The sequence below is a fragment of the Protopterus annectens genome, chromosome 3.part1, assembly GCF_019279795.1.
Source record: "Protopterus annectens isolate FY-2018-M chromosome 3.part1, PAN1.0, whole genome shotgun sequence".
Lineage (NCBI taxonomy): Eukaryota > Metazoa > Chordata > Ceratodontiformes > Protopteridae > Protopterus > Protopterus annectens.
The window spans coordinates 355,636,654-355,662,384 of NC_056732.1; the positions used below are offsets into that span (position 1 = coordinate 355,636,654).

The 25,731-nt window shown below is 36.6% G+C and overlaps 1 protein-coding gene across 3 annotated transcripts in view; it reads left to right on the plus strand.

Moving 5' to 3' along the window:
• CREB5 (cAMP responsive element binding protein 5) overlaps positions 1 to 25,731 on the plus strand; it is a 1,721,100-nt gene that overhangs the window by 1,211,082 nt on the left and 484,287 nt on the right. Inside the window, exon 1 of one of the 3 annotated variants that reach the window (XM_044066816.1) lies at positions 8,358 to 8,457. The exons of the other annotated variants lie outside the window; for them this stretch is intronic. Coding sequence (XP_043922751.1) covers positions 8,411 to 8,457 — 47 coding nt within the window. The 5' untranslated portion in view covers positions 8,358 to 8,410. Of the gene's footprint in view, positions 1 to 8,357; positions 8,458 to 25,731 lie in introns of those variants that run through there. 3 annotated transcript variants of the gene reach the window in all.

The following is a 25,731-nucleotide window of genomic DNA, read 5'->3' on the forward strand; positions in this document are numbered from 1 at the left end:
CATATTAAGCACGTGTTTGTGTTTTAAGTCCAGCCACATGCACAACTCTGCATTAATGACATGTGTCATGCTTATGGAATGTTTGTTGCCATTTTTAGTTTGTGTGCCTGCTAAAGTCTGCTTATAAACCCCCTAACATTCCACTGTATGACTGCATATTTTTTGCATGTATTATTATGTGCAGTAATTATTTGTCTAGTTCCCACAACTGTTTCTAGTCACACTTGTGTCTGCTGCGGTAGAGATATGTTGTGAGCAAAACTGTAACTCAGAAATAAATTTTAGTGCATTATGCTAATAATAAGCTGTCAAGAAGTCTAATTGTAACTCTTTTATGCTGTGTCAGCAATGGCTGCTATTTCCTTTGATTCTTCTGAGGTTTAAGTTTTAATGAGTCAGTTTTGCTGAAAGTATGCTAAATAAACAAATGAAGAAGCTCTGGATGTTAAAGTCTCTCTCGTAGCCTGCAGCAGCTTTCTGCTTGCTGTTCATATGATTTAGCCTTGTACTTCATGCTGAGTACATGTCCAAGTGTCATTACGGTGAGATTCTGACATATGTTACTGAATTTTAGGAAAGATGCAGATCCATTTTACTGTATGACTGCAGACAGTCAGTCCTGAGCTGCGGGATGAAGTGATGGAATGGTGAACCCATCGCATGTGTATAAACCTTGTATCACATCACAGCTAGTTATTTGACAAGGGACCTGCAGGTCTCATATTCCCATAAGAAGTGTTTTCAGGTACCTGAGAACAGAAAAAGATAATTTGTCTGTCAGTTTTCTTTAAGAATCATCTTCCCTTTTAACCTTCATAATTCTGCTTTCATGAAACTCATAAATTCACATCACAAATGAATGTACTTTCTGTAGAAGTTGTGGGGTCATTTAAAAAGCTGAACTTTTGCACATGTCTAATACCTGCATTTAGTGTAATCCATTATTGTCGTATACTTTTCTTTCATAACTTTCCCTTAAAGACAGGTTACACCTGCCTGTCCTTCTGCACATCTTCTACCCCCTTCCTTGCCTCTAACACTATTAACTTACCTGCTTCCTGCAGCTGTATTGCCTGTACATGGTCTAACCCTAGAAGTCTGTACCTCTGCCTGTCACTCACAAATAGACGGGTAACAAGACACACTGCTGGTGAGAGTGTACTTGTTTAACTAGACTATATTAGCCACGTGTTTCAGTCAGCACAGGAAATGTATGGTATGTACTTAACTGGAGACAGAGATAGCCTGTCATATTTTAACTGTACTTACTCCTTGTATTTCTTACCTATAATTTACATATGGCCTGCTTGAAATGCTTCATTCTACTTGTTATGATACACTGTTATGCTTTACATCTCTGTGTAATGAGATACATGTATTTCTCCATAGGCTTCCATACCTTTTTAATGGCAGTACCTTACTATTTATTTTTATTTATTTATTACATTTGATTACCGGGTAGTGTCTGACTGGACACATAGCCCGTTTTCAGTGGAGACCCGGGGAGAAAAGCTCCAGTATTAAGTTACATAGATACATAGTATAATGCTTTGTAAGATTAACAAAGTCACCAGGTCATACAGTAGTTGTCAGCATACAATAATTGATATAACCTATTACAAGTAATACATGACACCATATTGATACCTTATTACAACTAAGACAAGAGACAATATTGATACAGAGAAGCAGTGTCAAACATAGAAAACAATTGACTCAATGGGTTCTAGGCACCTGAATATAGAGGGGTGCAGTTTGAACATGCAGTGTGTGGCTTGATTTGCAGAGTAAAATAGCCATAGAGAGGAGAAGAAATAAAAATTGTGCATTGTAGTAGTGGTTCTAGAAGATAGTCGAGCAGCAAAACCGTGACCCAATGCATGGGGAGAGGGGGGATTAAAGTTGGGTTTATCCTGCTGAGGAGCAGGGGCAGAGCCAGTTGTTTGCGAGGTGATCTTTTAGCTTAGTTTTGAAGGAAGAATGGTAGAGAGCGTATTGAATGTTTAGAGGGAGAGCATTCCAGAGCTTAGCTATTTTGTCAGAGTATAGAGAGTCACTGTGGTAGTTATGAGATTGTGTGATTTTGAGGAATGGTTTATATGAAGACCCAAGGGACCTGCTGTTAACTTTCAGTTGGACTAGTGTTGATATGGCTGGGCAGTTTTTGGGGTTCTGGATGATATTGCAGGTGACGGTAAGTTGATTGAGAGTTAATAGGTTAGGGAGTTCTAGCCATTTTGGTTGTTGAAGTGCAGTACAATGATGAGTCTTGTGGGGGAGATTGGTAACAAACTTTGCAAATTTGTTATAGCAGGACTCAAAATTATGAAGGTCTGAGTGGCATAGATTGGTGAATGTGTGTGAGTCGTAAAGAAGGGTAGACAGTAGTTGTGACCTAACAGTGGCTACTCTGGCTTGGGGTGTTAGGTAGGGTTTGGCCCTATATAGTGAGCCAAGTTTTGCATGGACTTTTTTAATTGTTTGGGAGATGCGAATATCAAATTTTAGCCTGTTATCAATTGTCATACTTAGGAGCTTAGCCTGATTACTAGGCTCAGTTGTGGTATCATTAGCTGATAATGCATAGAGATGGGTAGTTGTATTTGGTGGGTCTGTAAGAGAATATTATTAGTTTGGTCTTATTTGGGTTAAGGATGAGCTTGTGCTCTGATAGGTAAGTTTCGATTTCTTGGAATGATTTTTAATACTAATAATACATATATTAATATGGACTTCTGAATATTAGTTCATATTAAACATATGCACAGTTTGTATGGTATTGTCCTTTGTACATCACTACCTACATGCATTCTAATAAGGCTTCTGTTCTGATATGACATTTATAGTTGTTTTATGATTAACATCTTTACTTTTGTATAACTCCTGTGGGATTTTTACTCTTCATTCATTCATTCATTCATTTTTTCTTTGTATTTCCCTGTATTAAATTCTTTCTGCTATGATCTAGGCTACAAAGGCAAGGCTAAAACATTGTACAAAATATGTTTTTTCTGTACTGTTAGAAACCCTGTCAAGCAGGTTTGCTGGCGTTAGCATTAAAATAATCTGTATTATTTTTTTTCATTTGCACTTCACCTTTACATATGCCAATGCTACCTTTAAAAAAATGTGCAGAGTTGCCTAAATAATTGGGTTTAGCAAAGAAGCTTAAGGCAATGAGTTACTAATGAACTTCAGCCTCTAGTTCTGGGTTTGATTCCTTCAGTTGCTTGTTGCATGACTTTAAGCAAGTCAGCAGTGCTTCGTATTTTAACTGGGTATTTTGCCTTTTGGATTTGCCCAATTAACTAATAAATACAACATTTTTATTGTCTGATTTTGTATAGGCTTAATGTTAACAGTGCAGTATTTGCTTTTTATTTATTGTATGCTAATTACTTTACATAGCATAAATGGCTATACAAACCTGTTACATATACCGTTTAAAATAGATTTTTCTACATTACCAAGTATTATTTTTTTTCGTGACCAAAGTTTCATCTAGCTAAATTTACATGTAGCTATTCGGGGATGTTTTTGCTTTGGATCCCTTGAGAAGGCTGTCTGTGAGGAGGACTTACAGGACTTAACCTAGTTAATAAACCGAAAAAGTGAATAATAACAATAATAAAGCTTATATTTGCTTTAGTCTATATATATATATATATATATATATATATATATATATATATATATATATATACAATTATAGTGTGTATGTGTACGTATACTTTGTATTTTTGTGTATGAAATAGATATCTGATTTGCACTTGTTAATTTTTAGTGGGTCCTTAAAACCAATCTAAATGGCAACTTCCTACATTTGTTTGTAAGACCGACATTGATAAAGTGTCAGACTAGGTCTGGAATAGGAAACTGTTCCGAAGTAGCCCCAGATGAATTAATCTACTCTTTGTTTGTAAAATGGTACTTATTCTATCTGGCAGTCCTGGACTTCTGACTGTGTGCAATATGTCGTCTTGGTCTGGGGAACAAGGACTGTCCATCCTTCGGGAACAAGCTTTATGTCTGGTTAGAACTTCAGAGTGGTGGTAATATGGTGAGGCAGAGTAAGTTAGACTCTCTCTGGTTTCAAGCTTGAAAAGAGTGGCTGGACAAATAGAAGTAAGCCCTAGCAGTCAGTGAGAGGAAAGTAGATAACAGAAAGTAAAAGATCCACAGCCATAGAAAAATAGCAGAGACAGAGCAGATGTCCTACTGATGCTACAGAAGTATATAGCTACTGATCCTATTACAGAGAATACATCAAAGGAAAAATTATACATCAGAAGTCAGTGCAATCCGTCTCATGGTAAGACATCTGGCAAGAGAGGCAGGAGTGACACATTCAACACTAAAGTGTATGTGAGTAACATTTCATTGTAGTTTACAGGTCTGCTATGCTTAAGCTGCCATCATGTGTGTGAAATAATTCTTCGTGCCTCCAAGAAATTTCCACACACTGCCTGGATAATTAGCACCCCCATGAATTAAGTGGAACCACAGCAGTATCTTCTTTGTGATATGATCTGCTCACCCTCCCCCCACTTCAACTACCCACACCAGCTGAGAGGTCAAGGGTGAAGTCACTGCCAGAATTTCATCACAGCAAGTGCATCACAATTAATATTTTGACCTAGTATCCTCCCAGAATGTTTCTGCCTTTAGTTTACTAAATGATAGATGACTGTGCATTTTGCTGTGCTGTTTTCTTCTACGTTATTGAGGCACACTAAGTGATCTATTTCAAGCTTGAAAAACAGAAGGTACAATCGAGAACCCGCCTTGTTAAAAAAGGATGCAAGTAAATAAGACGCTTCAAAAAAAAAATTTCTTGGCAAATAAATATAAAAATAAGAATTCTTGGCATTTAGTCATAATCATAGAAATTTAGTGTCACCTACCTTATTCTTTTTCATGCATGTCTACTCCACTGAAAAAATCTATAATGATATAAGCAGGAAACAGTTCTAAGGAAGGATGGAAGAAGTTATCAGTAATGTAGCCAAAAACATATGAATAAAGATAACAGAGATGTTTTGTAAGACCCATATATTTTGCCCCATTTAGCTAGTAAGACATGGTAATAGGTCACAATATTCCCCTTGTTTACCCCATTAAAACCTACCAAGAAACACCCAAGGTGTATTGGAGCATGACTTCTAAAGTAAGAAAAAGCAGTACATGCTACCAGTTTCCATATTCAGAAATGTAATGAGAACTGTTGCAGCATTTTGTGGGAGATGTGCCGTGATTGAAAATGTCACTGCAACACTACTATGGAGGAAATCCATCTCTAGACATGACCTGAAGGTATCAAGCTAGTTTCAAGGAAACTCTGCTTCACTGACGCAGAAAGGGGAGATCTGTAACTCCATTGTGAATTGAGATCTTAGAATCATAGCCTCATAGAAAATACAAGGCAACTGGGCCTTTTGGCCATTTATGTCTGGCCAGTACTCCCCCCACTAAGACTTTAACCCCCTTTTCAAGGAGCAACAGGCCAATGATATCAGCAGTGGATTTGTGGATACTCATCCAGTTGTCCAACTTCTTTTTGAAGGAAGATAGTATGTAGCATTTTTAAATTTGGAATGGTGGTTTGTTCCTGAAAAGGGGTAAGTACTGAGTGAAAAATCTTTCTCTCCACCATTTTGCTTATTTGCTGAAGCAGATTTTAATCCCTGGTTCTAATGTTAATGGGGCTATTTCATTTCTGGAGATACAAGAGATCATGGTCCACTGGATCGCTAATGATCCAAAAGGCAAGGCATAGTTGACACCCAAGGAGTCAATAGAACACTGAGTAAGGGGACAGTACTTCCAGCCTCTCCTGGTAGTGCATGCCTTTTAAGCATGTGTACTTTTTAGTTAGGAAACACTGGGGTCTTTTCCATTGCTTAATATGCCTAGGAAAATGCATCCCAAAAAGGGCATTATATTCAATAATAAGTCTGATCATTGTGGAATATAGTGGAGTAAAAACTTCCTTGGATCTAGATGAAATACCTTTTGAAATCAGCTGTGCCTGGTAAAAATATTTCATTACCACTGTTACAATGTAATGATTAAAAACAAGGAAATTATCTGACCATGTACCAAGATCTCTCACTATACTTTAATTTTGAAGTGGGATGTTGCCTGTACTATAAGATAGATGAAGGGATTGTTTACCAAATGTGATGATATTGCAACATTTTAGTATTTAGTTTTAATCCTTTTGTTTTTTGGAGCACAAGTTGTTGATGTGTGAGTTCCAGTTCAAGCTTCTGCATATCAAAGGCAGACTTCAGGATCACACCAGGCTTACGGAGTCAACAAACTTGGTTAATCAGAGATCTCCACTGTAGATCTACAAAGTAGATCCCAAATAATAGGGGCCCCAGCATGGGGCCCTGAGGAATACCACTGTTTGCCTTCACGTTTACTGAGGATGCATCTAGCACTTTCACAACATAGATTCTATCCCTCAACTAATGTGCTAACCACCTAACTAGGCAAGGGCCAATTTGGGGCCACATTCAGCTTGTTTATTATGTTAGTATGTGATATGGTGCTGAAAGCCTTAGCCAGGTCTAGGTATACTGTATGGACAGCATGACTACTGTCCAGAGCTTGTGTTACAATCTCAAAGAAGTTGGCTAGATTCATTAGACAGGATCTATTCTTAACAAAGCTGAACTGATAGGGATCAGGCTTTATCAGATTTTTGTTATTATTATTAATTAAGTCAGTTATGATATGTTCCAGGGTTTTCCAGATGAGACTAGTCAAGCTATTGGGTCTGTAGTTTCCAGGGTCAGTGGTCCATCCACCTTTGTGAAATGACATCAAAACATTTGTGGACAAAACGGCTAAGCTCAGGTTGAATAGCTGAAATAGCAGGTCCACTAGGACATGTTTTGTACTGTTTGTCAGGCAGACGGACATATTATCAGGCGTCATGGAGGATGCAGTTTTCATTTTGGAGAATACCTTTATTAAGTGTTCTCTGGTTATAATGGGGGTGGGGGAGATTCTGTGGGATATGTGAGCTTTGTATAGTTGTTTCTGGGGAGATTTGAAATTTTTAATGAACGTAGTTGCTAGTTTGTTGGCTGTCTCTACTGGATCCTAGTAGACTGTCCCATTTTGGATAAGTTCTGATCAATGTCGAGTGCTATTTCATGCCCCATAACATTACAAAACAAGATTTTGTGATTGTCTTTAACTTCTGGTGTTAGTCTGAGTTCATGGGATCCATCTCTGGACATATCCTTATGATATTTTTAGTTCCTTTGATAGCTTTTTAATGTTAACCTTGATTTGAGGGGATTTTGTTATGATACACAGTTTAAAAAGCTTATTTTTCATTCTTTTATACATGCAGACAATCAGTGTGATTAATTTTTAAACTTTATATCAGAACAGAATCAACAGGAGAATTTGAAGTAGTTGGAAGTCTTGTACTGGGTTGAATGCTGGGAAATAAGATTAGGCAACCTCATAAGAGCATCACAGTGATTTGACCGTTGGTGAGATATCCAGCAGTCCCTGTGGTAGCAAAAAGACAAACCCCAAGGGATTTACACTTGCCAAGAAGATACCAAGTCAATAACATTGGAAGTTGTGACTGCTTTTTACCTTTTGTAAAATGATACCACCCTTTAAGGGTAGCTTTAGTGAACCTGTAGCATCATTACATCAAACTGACAACTTGTTTGAAAGTGGATACCTCACCTTTGCAGTTGCAGAACTCATGGTCGAATCTGCCAAGCAGTTATTTGAAAGGGGATATTGCACCTTTTATCTCACAGCAGAAAATGTGAGTGACAAAATCCAGCTAGAGAGCACTGTTAAAAAAAGAAGGAAAAAAAACTTGGCTGCAAACTGCCTGCTCTTGATTTATTTTCTCTGATTTCTCCCCTCCCCCACCTCCCGCAGCTCAAAACACATGGCATTTTCAACTTTTCTGATTAAAACCAGTAAATCACTGACAGAACTTCCAAGTGTTTACTCTGATCTTGCAGGCAGCTGCTTAGCCATTTGAGGCGGCACTGTTTCTCTGTCTGTTTACCCTGTTTCCAATGGTGATTACACCACCAAGTCTCCGTATGTCTGTAACTTGGCCGTGGGCTGTTTTGGTTACATTGAAGTTTTTTTTTTGCATGCTTTAACTCTGCCAGATTTAAGTGGTGACTTCACCATTACTGAGCCTGTGTGTGTGTGTGTGTGCATGTGCCTGTGTATGTTGGTGGGAGAGAGAGAGTGAGTGAGAGCGAGAAACAGAGGGGGAGGGTGAACAGGCATGAGGGAGAGGGACAAAGCATTACATCATTATTTTGGACTAGTATCAAATGGGAAGGATATGACTCAGGCAGGCTAGTTAAGCTTTGGCTCAAGTTCTACACGCATTTATTCCAGAGCTCTCATGTTCAGTGCCTCAGCAGGGAATTCATCTACAGTGATGTCCATGAGGTTTGTTTTTTAATTTTTAAACTTTCCTTTCACATTTTCTCCTTTCTTCTTTCATGTTCCCTTTCATTTTACTTTCTTTTTTGTGAAGAATGTATTTTATTATGTTGATATGCTCATACGAGTTTGCTGTTGTCTGCCTGTAGCTATGACACGTTAGGACAAAAAGAATGTATTACCAGAAGAGGAGACAGAGGATAAGTTAAAGCATCAGGTTGTCTGTTTGTTTTTGTTCCCCACCCCCCTTCAGCCTGAAGTGACAACAAGAAAGAGACTTGATATAAAGGGACGAATGTCAAAGCATAGTGGTGATGTAATGCTGAAGTTTGTAGAGTAATTAAGTAATGTGAAAGTTGTGGGGGGGGGGGTTGCTTTCATAAAGTGTGTATCTTTTTATGCAGAGATAAAACTTATCAGTAATCACTCACTAAACTGAAATAACTAAAAGACATTTCTTTGTTAATAAGAAAGAAATTGCAATGTTACTCCAGTTTAAAACTCTCTTTGTCATTATCTGAGGAAAGGGATGCTTTTTACTGTTCTGAGTTTAGTTTGCCTAGATCAAGTGATGTATTTGAATAGCTGTCATAAGTAAACTTTGCAGCTTTCTTTGGAATTGACTGTTCCATTCTCCTTGGAGGAGACAGTTTGAGAGTGAGCATCTTGAAACAGTAACATGTAACCCAGGAAGGTGTTGCAGGTTTTTTTTCAGAGTGGAATATAACCTGGGTTTTAGTTGTGCACTTCTTTCAGTGGGATGGTTTAGGATTTCCATTTGCAGTTCAAAGTGCAGTGATGCCTGCAGGCAAAATTATTTCACTTGAGCAGATTTTGTATACAAAGGAGAGCATCTGAGATGAGTGCAGCTCCGCTGATTATTGACAAGTGGGCAATTCACTTATTAAGCACACAAGTAATACAAAATATTAATTCATGGTGTAGAATTGTGTAAGAGAACAGTCACTTGGAGGCATATGTGTTTACTCAGTACTCAGGTGTGACTAGGTATTGCCATTTCTACCACAGTTGTTGTTCCTTGGAATTGCCTTTAATCTTATTTTGTGATTCTTAAGTTGTGGTGGCACTCTATAAATGTACATGTCACATACATACACACACACGTGTCTACATCTTTAAGTATGTGTCTGGGGATCAGTGACATGGGTCAGCAGATGGGCAACTAATATCTCACAGTGCCGAGTTTATTGGCTTGTTTAGCACCTGCTACTATGTCTTTTGGGTACTTGTCCTGACACATCTGTTTGCTATGATCCTTTGAGATGTCTTTATCCTAGCGAAAGCGATGTCAGGATGGTTTCATGTTGCTAATGTAATTCTTTGTGCATTTTTTTTCTTTATGTGCCTACATGGAAATTCTGTTTTACCAATTAAAACTCCCTTTACAAGATTTGTTTTGTTTTGTTTTTAAAATTTACTGTTTAATAAAGATTTTTCAGATTATTTTGGAGAAATTTGCAGACACTTTTTGCTCACCCTCCCCCACACACATACGTTTTTTCTCACATATACAAATACATGTATGCACAGAGGCACAGGCACATGTACTGTTTTTTCACATATTTACATGTATGGATACAGACGCATACACATGTGCACAACACCAGTTTTCCCATATACAGACATGCACTTGCTCATGAGTGTGTGTGTATAGGCACAGACACACACACACACACACACACACACACACACACACACACACACACACACACACACACACACGTGCACACATCTTGACTCACACATAGACACACACACACACACACACTGATTCCATCATAAACACACACATAAATACAAGCACATACATATGCACACAGTCTTTTTATAGATGCACATGCTTTATGCTACAGAACAGCTGAAACCTAGTCTGAACTGTTAAGCACATTATAGGTATATCAGGTGTTCAAGATATATGCAGTCTGGGAATCATTGTTTATGAAAACTTGACATCTGAATTTAATATTGAAAGGTGGACTAAAGGTATTTAATAGTTTGAGTCAGTCTATCATACGGTTGATGTTTATCCATTCTCAAAGTACAAATGAGGTCTTGTATAATTTCCAAACATAAAAAGTAACAGAGACACTACCTTTAGCAGTCAAATCATTTTGTGGATGTGAGTTTTCTTTTTCTTTTTAATAATCTGGTAAATGAATTGCTTGAAGAAAACCTTTTATATTACCTTGATAGTATTTGATTTCAAAAAGCAGTACATGACACAGGTCTATAGCAGAGAAACCACACTCACTCTGTCTTGGACTAAGTAATTTAATCTGATTACCAGATAAGGGCTATCTGGAAATAATCACCAGTGAATGTCCTCATTTATTCTATTTAGCATATCATAAACATTTTGAGAAAATGACTCTCACCACATCTTTGTGAATCTTCCATTAAACTCGCAATGTATGCAGAAGATGACCTGAGGGAAAACTTGCAAAAAGCTAGAGAGGTGGTTATGGGTATAACTAGGTCTAACACAGAACTGTCACTGATTGCCATTGGAATCCTCACGCGAGCAATTTAATGAAAAGTCAGAGACCATATAGTACAGGATGTTCAGACTTGCAGGTCAGCAGCAAGGCAGTCCTTGTTAACATGTTTGGAATACTGAGTGAAGATTTGATAAGGCATCTAATAAACATGAAGCTGGTCTTAAAGATGAATATTTGGAATAAATAGCAAACATGTCTATGATTTTTAAGAGTAAGTAGAACAACAGGGCAGATGAATTTGAAGAATTCTTTAATTAACGGTATCGGAACCCACTAAATGTGATAGACACTAATCTTGCCCAGAGTTTCAAACATAGCTGGGTTACAGTAAACAGCTTGTCAGGCATATACAGAGAGAGTAGTTAGCATGCAATGCTTAGTGTGTCTGCATGCGTGAGAACATGCAGGTGTGCATGTTTGTTTGTGTGTGTGTGTGTGTGTGTGTGTGTGTGTATAGCTGTGTGTATGTGAGAGTGTACGTGCATGTGTGTGTGTGTGTGTGTGTGTGTGTGTGTGTGTGTGTGTGTGTGTGTGTGTGTGTGTGTGTGTGTGTGTGTAAGAAATCAGTAAGTATAGTATGCCCCAAGTTTTAGGGTAGGTAATAGACTGTACCAGTCATTATGCTTTACTGTAGCTGTCTGCATGTAAGCTGCATTTACAAGTCACATTTCTTGTGTGCTACACTCTGGTCTCGAACATGATAATTAAAATCCCTTGCACAGTTGTTCCCCTTCCTCTACATTGTTTACTACAGGCTGTGAGGGTCTACCTCTGTGTACGTTGTTTGTTCCAGCTGCAGAACTTGTGGTGTTACTACTGGCCATTGTGTAACAGCTTGAATGGCCTGTAATGTTGCTGCAGGTCCATGTTTTTACTTCTTTTACCTCAAACTGCTTAAACTTTTCAGTCATTACTACAGCTTTTTTATATCTGCAAGAGTTACATCTGTCAACCATTCCAAAGTAAATTAGCTGTTTAGTTTACTAAAGGTGTTAAAAGATTCTTTTCTTTCTCCTCTTCTGTGAATATTGGAGAATGGTACCTTCTTTTTTCTTCTTGTGAAAACCTAACATTCTGGAGATTAACTATTTTCAGTAAGCAACAATATGGAATCTGTAATTCTCTTTTCACTTTAAGCTATTACAGCATTAATTCATTTTCGTATATTTCAGCTTTGTTGTACAGTACGGATACCCTAGTGGGCCTAAAAGGCTACTACCATAGTCCATTTGAAGAACCAGTCTAGAGTTGCAGTTGTCAGCATATGCGCACCATGTAGTGACCAAACAAGTGAAGGTTAATTTAAACATGGCACAAAATGAGTAGTGTAAATGAGGCAGTGAGCATGTTTATTTATTTGTTCTGTCCTACTGTATTATGTGAAACCTGTTTATTTGTCAGAGTCTGAGGCTGTGCAGTATATCTAACATTAACTGACATTACAGTTTTCATAGCATGTCTCATTAACTCAGATTGTTTTTGCAGCAGATTAACTTACTTTCATTAATGCTTTCTTCCCGTTCCAACGAGTGTGTTGTTGTTGTTGAATAGGGTGGCCTCACTGATTTGTATTTTAGAATAGATAAACTTGCTACCATTAATACTTTGCTCCTGTTCCGCAGAGTGCGTTGCTGTTGAATACAGTGGGTCACTTTTACATTTTTTTCTTGTGTTATTCTTTTCCAGTGTGAGTTAGCTAGCTCTATCAGTTCCTAATGAAGTGCATTTTTTGTAGAGGGTCCCCTGACTAGGAAACATGAACGTCTCACCATAAACAAAGTAACTGCATGACTTTTAGCACAGCATAGAAAGAAGTGACATTGAAATTATGTGTAGCATGTGTTGCTCATTTCTGTTTTATTTTATTAAGTAAAGCAGGTTTATAGTCTTTTGTTCTTGAGACCTCTCAACATCTTAGTTCAAGAATTCTTGACAAAAACAAAATAATGGTGGTGGACAGATTTAAAATATTGCCATTATAAACTTAAACAGTTCCTAGAAAAACAGACTTTGCATTGGCATGCATTTTCTAAAGGCTATAAAGTATGAAACACAATTGTCAGTCATTATTTACTGACTTCAATCCACGATTTGCCAGAAAATCACACATTTTATGAAGAACAGGCAAAAAATATAAACAAAAATGTAGATATTCTGTGAAATGCTAAATGTTGAGAGGTATAATAAAGGCTTTGGCTTCAACTGGATGTTGTAAAAACTGTTAAGATGTTTTCTGTCTGGGATCTGCTGACAGTGAGTAGGGTTTTGTAGTGTGAGGCAGGGTCTCTTAGTTATTATATGTTTTGAGCTCTAAAGCTACAGGTGAGATGGAGGGATGCATTAGTACAGGAGTCATACCTGTCAGCCTTTGACCATTAAAGTGACCCCTACAAATCATAGCAGGTTGTCAGAAAGGGGAGCACTTTCATATTTTTCACAACAGAAGGTCTTTATATACCAGACCCAATAGAGTAAGTGAGAATCTTTGCATAGGCTTTATTTATTTATTTAATAAATTATATCCCTATAACCAGATTAGACTTTATGTGAAAATCATTAACTCTAGAAGGAGCATGGCCAAATCTGATATCCATAATCATAGGACTATGACTAGATCATGGCAGTTGACAGGTATGGTGAGTTTATTTAATTCTTTATGATATGTGTTTTAGGACGGCCATGAAGAGGGAAGAGATGCTTTCCTTCATCTGAGCCCTAGCCAACGTTTCTATTCTCCTGTTTCATTTTGGCAGCATATATGATATGTCACGATCAGTTATCAAAGACCTATCTGCCATCCATGACTTCTTTGTCGGGAATACTGTAAACATTTTACTTTGTCTGAGAATTAAAACAAAATATCTTACAGAACCTGCTGCCTTGTTTTACAAAACATTCAATTGCAATGAATAGTAAGTAATTAATACTACTGAATGCCTTGTTTATTTTATCACTGGTTTATATGATACTGTAATCATGATCTGGTAAAGCCTCCTGTTATGACTTTTTTAGCTATTTGTTCGTTTTTATTCAGAAAAATGCAATGCAAAAAAACACTACTGATTTTAACTATATTGCTTTCACAAATATAGTAAAGAATGTAAAATAATTATCATTGCTTTGTGAAAATTATTAGGAACTTTTAGCTTTTAAACAAATTGAAAGAAATATAAACCCAAAACAGTATAAATTAACTTGTAAAGAACAAATCATGCAAGTACAGGAGTAAGGTATACATGCACTTTAAAAATTTAACACAAACAATTGTCTAGACAAATAGAAATATACACGAGTTTCATGTCCGTTCTTTCATATCCAGTCTTTTGTTGGTCCAGCTTTGGAATTTGTTACCATTTGTTAATAATTAAGAAGTCCAATATTCTGGTATTTTCTACCAAGATGTAAAATATAAACAACTATAAGAAAGGCAGCAGAAATAGTTCTTATCTAACTGTAACCAGTTTTAGATAACATAAACTTGGCTGGGATTCTGCTTAGTAAGCAGAATGTCATATCAGAGGTGTTTTGCCAAAGGAATTCTGAATGTCCATTTTATACCCTCAGTATATATATATATATATCCTGTTTTCCTTCAGCAATGTAGTGCCACAACATGTGCAGATAGTCTGCCATTACTGTGATGCATCACCATTGCTGACCGTTCAGATTGTTCCGGTCTCCTGGACTTTTACTTTAATGGAGATTGTTACTATTGGTAAGCTAATTTAATTAATCTGTAAGAGGTTAGGGTAGTGAGTTATTGCCAGTACAGGACTGCATAATTCTTAACAATTCCCTTTCTTTGAAAGAGATCCCTGACATCTTCCCCCATTTACATTTTAAATATTAGAATTCAAATTCACCAGCAGATCTTAATAAATATACCTTCACATGAGATCTCATGTCCCATGTTGTAAAGTCAATTATTTTGAGGCAGAAAAGGACGGATGCTTGCTAGTAACAGAAAACAACTGAATGTATTGCTGAAAGTGAATTCCAATATATGTGTCTTTTTTTCTACAGCTCTGCAAAACCTTTGCATCTGCTATCTTGGCAATCCCAAGGATCTAAAGGAAGAATTAAGCCTTTCTGCCTAGTTTCACCAACAGATGTGCATTTTCCCAGTAACTTTATTGAAGAAGAATGCCAAATAGAATGCCAGAAAATAGATTTTTTGATTTGGAGATTTGACCTGCTACATGCACCAGAAACCATTTTCCTGGTGCACCCAGGGTGGTCACATAATCATGATATGGATTGCAACAGTTCTTAAGAGTAGTTTAGATTAGCTTGTTTGAATCCAGATCATCTCCCATCTACATTTGCATCAGTCCAAGAATTTATTTCTTGTCATTTCACTGATTTATGCATCAAAAGAATAACTTCTCTCCTTTTTTTTTTAATAATGATGACAATTTCCATTCACTCACATTTCTCTAGAAAATCCTTTGCGCAGTTTTTCCTTAGTTTAGTTTCTTCTAACAGAACCACTTTTACATTATTTTTTTAATTTAATGAAATTCCTTTCATGTACAGAGAAAACAAGTAACATCAATGAATAAAATGATTCACAGATGCATGTAGCTCACTGCAAACACACACTGCCATTTATTTTATAAAACAAATATGTGTTTTCATCTTAACTATCATAAAAGACCATCAAATGTTGCAAGGTAACAAACACAGGAAATTTAAAAGCTAGTGAACAATCACATGACGATCTTCCTTTCACTATGAACCATTGATTTCTTACTATGGAATGATCACAGCAAGGTATATTCTTGCAGTAATTACAGCTACTACATTTATATATTCCATAAATAATGTCAACTCTCCCATTCCTTTTCTGGGATTCAAAATTTTGTTTAAAACCCGCCTAATTTGCTCATGGTCCAAAGAAAAACTAGTAATAAAACTACATTTATAGTCAGGCTTACCCAGTCTCCAGGGACCCAAAAGTCTCACATGTAATAGTTTGTGTGAAGTTTCATCTCCCATTAAGATGGGAGTGTAAAAATTATTTTTCCTTTTATTAATAACTTTGTACAACGAATTATCAATGAAGGCTTCAGGGTACCTCTCTTACGGAACATACTCCTAAGTTTTTCACATTCTTCTATGAAGGCATTAAACAGGGTTACCATCTTTGCTGCATGCATGAATCGCCCCTTTACTATCGCCTTCTTTTGCTTGGTGGGGTGTGAACTAGTAAAGTGATGCAGCACAAAAAAGTGGCACATAGGCAAAGGTTGGAGCCACACAAACCAAACTTGTAGAGAAGCAGAGGATGACTCCAAACAACCATAGCCGAGAATCCAACATTTTAATGATAGCACTGTTTAAAAACCAAGATAAGCACTTTTGGAACAAAATTCCTTCTTCAGACCATAAAAACATATTAAAACAAAGAGTTCAAATAGTCAGTACAACCAATCACACACTAAAGAAAGCTTAATTAGCAATGATGTCATCTACCACAGAAAAAAATAATTCAGCCAGTAAGCTAGCTTAAAAAAGCCAAGCCTCCAAAAAGTAACCCAACTGAGTGCTTCAGTGGGCATCTCTTACGAAAAGGCTCACTACTCATTCTATCATTCAACCCTGTTTCACAGTAAGATTTAAGCTTCAGAATCCACTTCTATTCGTCTTGCTCAGTTACATTTCTAATATCACTACCCCTGTTATTCAGACTAATTGTAAAACAAGGAACTTAAATGAATGTTCAGTACCTCTTGCTCTGATGGGGATGGATGTAGAGCACTGGGTAAGGAACACTAGCATAATGCAGGAGGGAGAGAAAAATCTAGAAAAAAAAGAAAAAGAAAGAAGGAAATCACATGACCTCACAGCAGCTTCCATGAGACCCGCAGCCTTACTCATGGAACTCCTGCTTAGCATAAAAAATAAATAAATCTTATTATAGCCTAGTATGAGACACTTTAAATGTCATCAGACAACCATAAGAACTTTCTAAATGTACTCACTGTATTACCATTAATGAAAAATATTTCTGTAATGTACTTACTGTATTACCATTAATGAAAAATATTTCTGTAATGTACTTACTGTATTACCATTAATGAAAAATATTTCTGTAATGGATTATTTCAATTATCTGTCAATAAACTGGTGTATCTATACCTCAGAAGTTGGATTCCCCACAGATTCCTGGACTTAATAACTGACTAGAACAAATAATAAATGACCTCACTAGTGAGCAAAATATTGTAGACCTCATTCTTACCAACACAGCCCCACATGTACATCTTTGGTAGTATTTCCATCTCTTGATATAGCTCAGCACAAATTAGTGAACTTCTCTTTTAAAGTCCCAGAGACTCCTGCAGTGAAAAATTCTGAATTTAAGACCCTCATATTAGAAAACCTGTAAAATTTATTTGATCAGACCTCCAAATCAACTTGTAATATCACAGGACCCATGTAACTTTACCTGCTACTTATATGATTGAGTTATACTCCTACTTAAAAAAGTGTCTAGATCTGGCAGTCCGCACTAAAACCAAATATAGTGAATAATTTAAAAAAAACATCTTGGTGGTGTAATAGAATAAATAAGCTTTATAGTAAAAGAAAAAATAATAATAATTTTTAAGTCCTATAACAAATTTAAATCTACTGATATTAAAAATTCTAGCAAAAAAACAATGGTCGCAAACCAACCATCAGGAAGATGCAAGCAAAACGTGAACTGAAACTAGCATCTGAAGCCAATCATAATTATATATCCTTCTTTAATTTCAAAGTAAGCTGACTTCAACCACTCAGACTGTAATATACTTGCATATAACTTTAGTGACAGCTTTACCCCAGAAGCCAGTCATTAAAATTACAAAAATCCCTAAGTCCATGACACTCCCAAAGGCCATCAAGGAACATGTCATGACTGTCTTCTCAAAAACTAAGAATATTCTACCTTTCCATGCACAGATTCCTGTGCATCCTTCAATATAAGGATCTTTTATTAGTTGCATAATACTTCTGAAGCCAGTTTTCAAAGCTGACTTCAAAGTGTGGGCCAGCAAACCACAATCAACAGAAAAAGCCTTCCCTGCAAGTTGCAGCCTTAATCTATACCCCCATACCATTTGTTTCAAGATAGTTAATATGGCCTGTCATCCAACGGCCCCCTTCTAGTCTCATTCGATCTAGATACCTCAATGTCCCATGCAGCTAGAATTATAGATGCACACACCTATGCCCAGCAGATTTCAATCCCCTAGTAAATGTATGAATCCCAGTGTTGTTTTACAGTAAGACGTGTTTCTTCAGCCACCTCCTCTCGATACCTTCCATATATCTACCTCATAAACTATTCGTTTCCCTTCCTGCTATCCTTTCTTCTTCCCCTCCTTCATTCCACTGCTCTTTCTCATTCTCATCTTCTATCTTTTGTGTCTTCCCTACTTACCTTTTATTTTGAAATTTGTCTACAAGCTCCCTTTCTTACATTTTTATCTTTTGTTGTCTTTCCTCCACCTATCACTTTCAGTATACTAGTTTTATGGCTTGTTTGATGTTTTATGATGCTCACTGCTTCAATGAATCCTGCTATGCATATTGTACATAATTATACCCAAAGTTATTACAGTTCACTGCTGAATTTTGTTAAGTGGATTGCACATATTTACTGGTTCCTGACATGCTTATTTCCATTTCTCTTTCACTGTGTTGCTTTTTAATTTATAATGTACTAACTTTTCTTATCTATTGACAGCCACTTGAGCTGGATTGTGAGTAAAAATCGTTCTTTGAACCGGCTTACCTACCTGGATAACAAACAAAATCAAATAAATAAATGTTATAGATCGTTGTGTGCTATTTGTTGGAAAAGCATGCATTTTTTACCAGCCCCAACTTTTGCATATATAGCTTTATTCAACTGTGCATTGAAAAACAGAGCAGCAGCTAAGTTTTATATGGCATTTAATTTTATAAAAGATTATGTGTTTGTTAATAGAGAACAGGTCTAAGCAAAATGATTAGTTCTGTATTTGCATTCTCATAAACTTAATAACTTTTGTAAATGAATACAGACTGTTGCTGGTCAGGACTAAGTTAGCTTAGTTCTTGCAAGTGATTGCGATAACCGCATATTTGTTTCTGCAGTTTCAGTGGCCTTTTCAGATCTTTGGGAAAAAAATGCTTGTCAGATTCATTTTACAAAACTTGTTTAGTTGAAGCGTGCTAAAGTTACAGAACTGGTAATGCATTGCAAACCATTGGATATACCACAATGAGTTATAATTTATAATTGCTATACTTTCCTAAGCTGCTGTAGCAATCTGAAAGGCTCCATATGTTTATCCACTTAATGCTTTAATTGGTAAGGTCCACTGAGATCAGAGTTCATTTTTTGCAGGACTAACTGAAAGCAGAAGAAACTAATTTGCACAGGATCACACAGTATACTATCGCTACTTGAAGGTTTCAAACCTGTCTCCAGGTAACTAGATCGGCTAGCTCTGTGTTCTTGTTTGCTCGCCATCTGCAAATTCTTCTGATTTCCATAATGAATAATCAAAAAGTGTCATTGCAAAACAGAAAAATAGCTAGTACAATTTGGATAACAAGATTATGTAATTCTCTGCTAAATTATCTTATTTGATATTTAGTTATACCCTTTTTATTTGTTATAAGCAGGATAAATATTTTGTCCTATTAAAACAGAAATGCTAAAAACAAATAGTCACCATTCTTAACAAGCACAAATCACAAAAATACAAAAGATGGCAGGAATTACCCAAAAAGCATTTAATGAACAACACATTAAACAGTAAGCACTTTCATCGCTTGTAATGACTTCCTCAGACTGAATAATGTATTAAACACAACAAACATTTTAAATAGTACATGCACTAATCACATCTTGAGCATTACTCATGTGAACAAATTACATCCATGCTTAAGCCCTATTCTTTTTCAAATGCACAGAACAGCTTCTAGTTTTATAATACTTAGCTACAGCATTTTTAGAAACGTGTTTATGAGCACAAACATGCTGTTGAGATAGGCGATGTTAAAAATGCCGTAGCTAAGCATTATAAAACAAGTAGCTGTTCTGTGCATTTTAAATTGTTAGTTTTAGAAGAAATATCTAATTATGAACAAAGATTTGATGCTGAAGATGAATTAAGCTGGCCAGAGTATATGTGGCAGGTAAGGCTGAATGTTTAATTTCCGCCAGGGTTAAATAACAGAAATGACTGTGTAGCCCATCTAAAAAGTTCAGAATTTTAGTGTTGGAAATGCACTGTAGCAGAGTATATTTTGAACATTCTTGTGCCAACCCATTCATACACCAGGATAATAACAAAAATAAATAAATCAATCAGCTAGGTAAGTAAGCAAACCATCCTTTGGATTTTGTTTTTATCCGTTTTTTTGTTCTGACTGAAAAGGTTAAAAAAGAAGCATTTACAAAAGATGTTAGCAGTCATAAAAATCTTTAGGTAAACAGGATCTCAAAACAACAAAAAGGTAATTAGTGGGAGGGATGTAGAGTGATGAATTTGTAAAGACCAAATTCCAGAATACTACTCGCTATTGAAAAACGAAAATCCATTTGCAAATAAATGTAGACTGAGTAAGGCTACAATATGACATATCTCTGGGCGCAAAGGCGTCTTTTGCCATTTTGAATGCTGCATTTTAAAAGTGAGTCTCGCCACATTTCAAATAAAGTGCTCCTGCAACTATGTTATTAACTATATTAACATCAGTTTTGGTATATAAAGGAAATACATTTTGGTGTTGCTGATCTAGAAAGGGAGAATGATGGTAAAGGACTACAGTTGTATACACTACCAATATAGTACACAGAAACAAAAATTGTGCCAGGTTAGCCTTTGTAGAGGGGCTGAAAACACTGCCAGGATAATTTTAAGGAGCACATAGACATAAATGTAGAGTGTGCTTATATTTTTTTGTCATTTTGTATATTATTCTGAGGATTATGAAAGAAGGCTGAACTATACAGCTGCTTCTACCTTAAAAGTGTAGCATCCATGTCTTCTTGTTGAATGAACCACTGTATGATTGTTTTGCAGAGTATTTCTTTTTCTCTCCCATTCCTTGTTGCAGGGAGGATTCCTTACAGTGAGTGCACACACACACACACACACACACACACACACACACACACACACACACACGGAGCACAAACTGGCAATAGTCTTATTAGTTCGTGTCAGTTTATTTACAGTTTAAATTCAAACATTAAAATTAAATGAATTCATAATGAAAAGTTAAAACAATACATTTTATTTATAATCCTGCCCAGCTCTAGTCTTGTCAGACCAATACTAAGGTCTCCTAAAGAATACCAGAAGCCCTTAAAGTTCATAGGTTTGGTAGCTCTTGTCAAGATGTGTGGCACTTCCAGAATTAGGTTCCTGGTACTGATCCACTAATAGGTCCTTGGTACTCACAAGCCATTCCAAGGTATGCTTCTGGCAATTTGTAGGTAAATCCACAGGTAGGCTTCTGGTACTCCATAGGTAAATCCACGAGTAGGCTTCTGGTACTTCATAGGTAAAGCCACGGGTAGGCTTCTGGTACTTCATAGATAAATCCACAGGTAGGTTTCTGGTACTTAATAGGTAAATCCACAGGTAGGCTTCTGGTACTCCATAGATAAATCTACAGGTACGCTTCTGGTACTCCATAGGTAAGTCCACATGAAGGCTTCTGTATGCTACAGCTTCTTCTGGTTATGGTTCCTCCAAGATCTTTCTATCTTGATCTTGAAAAATCCCTTTTTAAGATTGGCAAATGTCTCTGGGTTTTTTGATTTAAAGGCCTTGGTTTTAACAGCACTACAGCAGTTGATTCAGATTAATCTCTGCTATTACATGCTTTGTTATTGTAATGTGTTGTGCATATGTACCATATTAAATTCACATCATACCATATAGTGTATACTTAGTATAATTAGCCACTAATACACACACACACACACACACACACACACACACACACACACACACATATAAGTATGTGTGTGTGTGTGTGTGTGTGTGTGTGTACACACACATATATATATATATATATATATATATATATATATATATATATATATATCTATACATGTGTTTGTGTGTGAAACATCATTGCTTTAACCCACTGTCATTATTGCCTGAGAACTATTGGCCTGAATCAGCACCTGGAGCAAATGTGGGCTGTTCTTCTAAGGCCCTTGAAACATAGAATAACAATGACAACACTTGCATAGAAACAAGCCAGTAATGAGATACAAATAGTGCCTAATGTGTATGAATGAGGAATGACCTGCATGCAGGGTCAAAATGTTATGACTTATATGTCCCATTCCTGCAAATCAAGGATCACTCAATGGTGAACCTGTTCTGTAAATTTCACACCACATAGATCGAATTGTTCCTAATGTGCATGGGTGCTTATGTATATGTACATGTGTCTGGAAATGGGTGTGTGTACACTTGCATGCGTGAGTGTGTCCTTATGATTTTTCAATTCTTGAACCCTTCATTATGATTATGCCATATTAATATTGAGTACACGGGCTTCTATATGGGAAGCTCTAATAACGTCTGCTATGTGAGCACATACGTTTGTATGTATGTATGTATGCGCATGCAATTTATTGTTGTGCGGTAGACTAGCAACATTTAATTTTTATACATAAACTACTTGTAAGGAAAAAGTAATTGTTGTGCTTACTGCCCTATTTAAAAAGAAATGTGTTTGTGATTCATGGATAATGAGAGCATGAAGAATGCTAAGTTTGTTTGGAGTGAGATAAATGGTTTCCAAGGCATTAAATTTAAAAAAAGAAGTCATGAAATGTGTTCCGTTAAATTACATTGGAAAATACAGTTGCCTGTCTCCAAATCAACCAGCAGAGAATTTTTTGGAATGAACATCTAACTATATGTGAGGAAATGAACAAACAAAGCACAAAATTGATCTGCTAAAACTGCTCAAGTTCTTAGAAAGAAACAAGATGCCTTCTTTAGCACAAATACAAAATAGCATGAAGAACTGAGGTAGAAACTGAAACTACCTTTTATTAAAATGACTTATGGCAGTATTTAATAAATCTAGAGACTCCTGATTCGGGTCTCATACTTTGTGTTTATTAACCAATCATTGAATGCACTTAGATTGTGCAGAGTGTGTTACCAATCAAGACAGTCAAGATACATCATAAAAATCTTAAAATCAAGAGAATATACAGCAGGGCATACTTTTCCCTTGGGGGGGGGGGGAGTTCAGATCAAAGTACAACTTTATCCTGTAGTGTTTTCTTAAACAATTGAAATAAAAAGACACAAGTGAGCCTGTGAGGTATAAAAGAAATTCATAGGAGGTTTTAGGAAGAGTTTTGGAAAGTCCATTTAGCTGAAAATCTGTAGCTTGCCTTTCACACCAATGAGTTTGATAGATATAGGCAGGCAGGACTTAAGGTATGTGAAAACCATCAATCATTCCTAGGTGGGGTGATCCAGTACCAATGTCTTTAGTGTATGTGAAACAAATAGTCACCAGAATCAATAGCAGAGCAATCCACAAACTATGGAATTCATGTAACAAGGCCACCCTGAAAAATATAAAATCCTTTTATTTCACAATAGGTAAGCGCTTTCACATAGGAGCTTCTTCAGACCATCAAGCAAATGCTGGTCTGCAACTATTTAAATAGTCTTAATGAACCAATCAGTTCATATTAAACAGTAGAAATCCACTGATTTAAAGTGACAGTGCAACCTTCAACATTACAAAACACTCAAATAACATAAAAACAGGATATAAAACTGCAGATATGTAAAAATATATAAATATATATATGTGAAAACAACTAAAACATACACATAGAGGCTATGAAATTCATTAATATAATTTTAGGGGTACTTTGTAGTTAACTTCTTAGATTTTAACATGGGCTTAATGGAAGCCCTCTCATTTAGACCCATTCTGCGGTCTGCTCTAAGACTCAAAATCCACTTGACTTCTTTACTATCTGTCAAGTTACATATGTCCCCTTCTCTGACTGTAGGCTTAACCAGATCTACCACCAAAAATGTAAAAGTGTGGTCATCACCTTGGGCCATAACATGTTTAGTTAAGGTGCTGGTAGTGGATTTAATTCTAATATTGTAAACATACTTCCTAATTCTATCCTTGAGTGACCTGTCCATTTTACTGACGTAAAACGACCTGCAGATCACACACTTGGCCAAATAAACTACAATGTCTTACAGTTGGCTTCTACATCAAAGTAAAACTGTTGACCAGTATCGGGGTGAACAAAAATCCCTGTGGTATCTAAATAACCACAGAAATTACAACCCCCACAAGGGTTGGTACCTTTCATACTATCAGATTGTCTAGCTCTATCTCTGGGATAACATAGTATTGTTTTTAAGTTGCGTTTGTTCTTAAACATAAAGGAGGGGTTTTCCCCTAGTACTTCCTTTACCATAGGATCCGTGGTCAATACCCGCCAGTTCTTCCTTATGATATCCATAATAGGATTCACATGAGTGGTAAAAAACATCGGAACTTTTGTGACATTGGAGCTAGAGGCTTCTCTATGTGTATCAATGGGTTCAGCATAGTGAGAGAAACAGTGTTTGGCAGAACCCATACCTCAACTCACCAATCCCTTCAAGGTTCCTGTTCACTTCAAAAGGACTATATCCCCTATCTACTAACCTATCTTTCAGGGTAGTCAGTTCATGACTAAAGCCCTCCTCTGAGGCATTCAGCCTGGAGGCCCTCATTTCTTGTCCTCTGACAATATTCTTGAAAACATACTGGGGGGGGGGGGTGCATGCTGCTTCTATATACGTAGGTATTCCTATGGCACTGTTTCCTATACACACCAGTATTGATTGAGCTATTGTTCAACCTTTCAATGTATACATCGGGAAATCCTATCTTAGTTAAAGAGTAGTTCATAGTAAATTTCAAGAACTCATATGTACCATTCAGCTCAACCAGGAATAAGTCTAACTCTGTACACATACCCTCCCATAAAAGAAAGAGGTCATCTATGAAACATCGACAGAATTTCACATGCTCCAGATATGATCTCATTCGGAACAGAATTTCCTCTTCCCAACTTGCCATAAACATGTTGGCGTAGCTATTGGTATACGAAGTGCCCCTAGCTACACCATCACGCTGCTAGTAAATACTGTCTCCAAAAGTGAAGGCATTATTCTCCAGAATAGTTTCCAATAACAAGCATATTAAATCAGTATGTTTGTTCTCATAAGTGCTGTATCTATGTAAATAATCATGGACTGAGTGTACCCCTATTGCATTGGGTATAATAGTAAAAAGGGACTGGACGTCCAATGTCACAAAATAGAACTCATATGCTGAGTCCAAAGAGTTCCCATGTTCATATAAATCCACTAGAAATTGCATGGCATCTTTCAAGACAAATACATTGCTATTCATAACTGATCTCAACCATCTCTCCACATATAGGGAGCAGGGTTCTGTAACCCAACCTCTCCCCGCAACAGTTGGTCTCATTGGAGGTTTACGGCCATCCTTATGGATTTTAGAGAGACCTTGTATAGCTGGTAAAAGAGGGTAGTCAGCTTTTAAGAATTTATACAATTCCATGTTAATCAATTCACTCTTTAGCAAATCTTCTAACATAAACTTAATACGACGCTGTAGCAAATGTACCCTATCCAAATCTATCCGTAGATAGAAGCGGGCATCATTTAACATAGTATTCATAGCC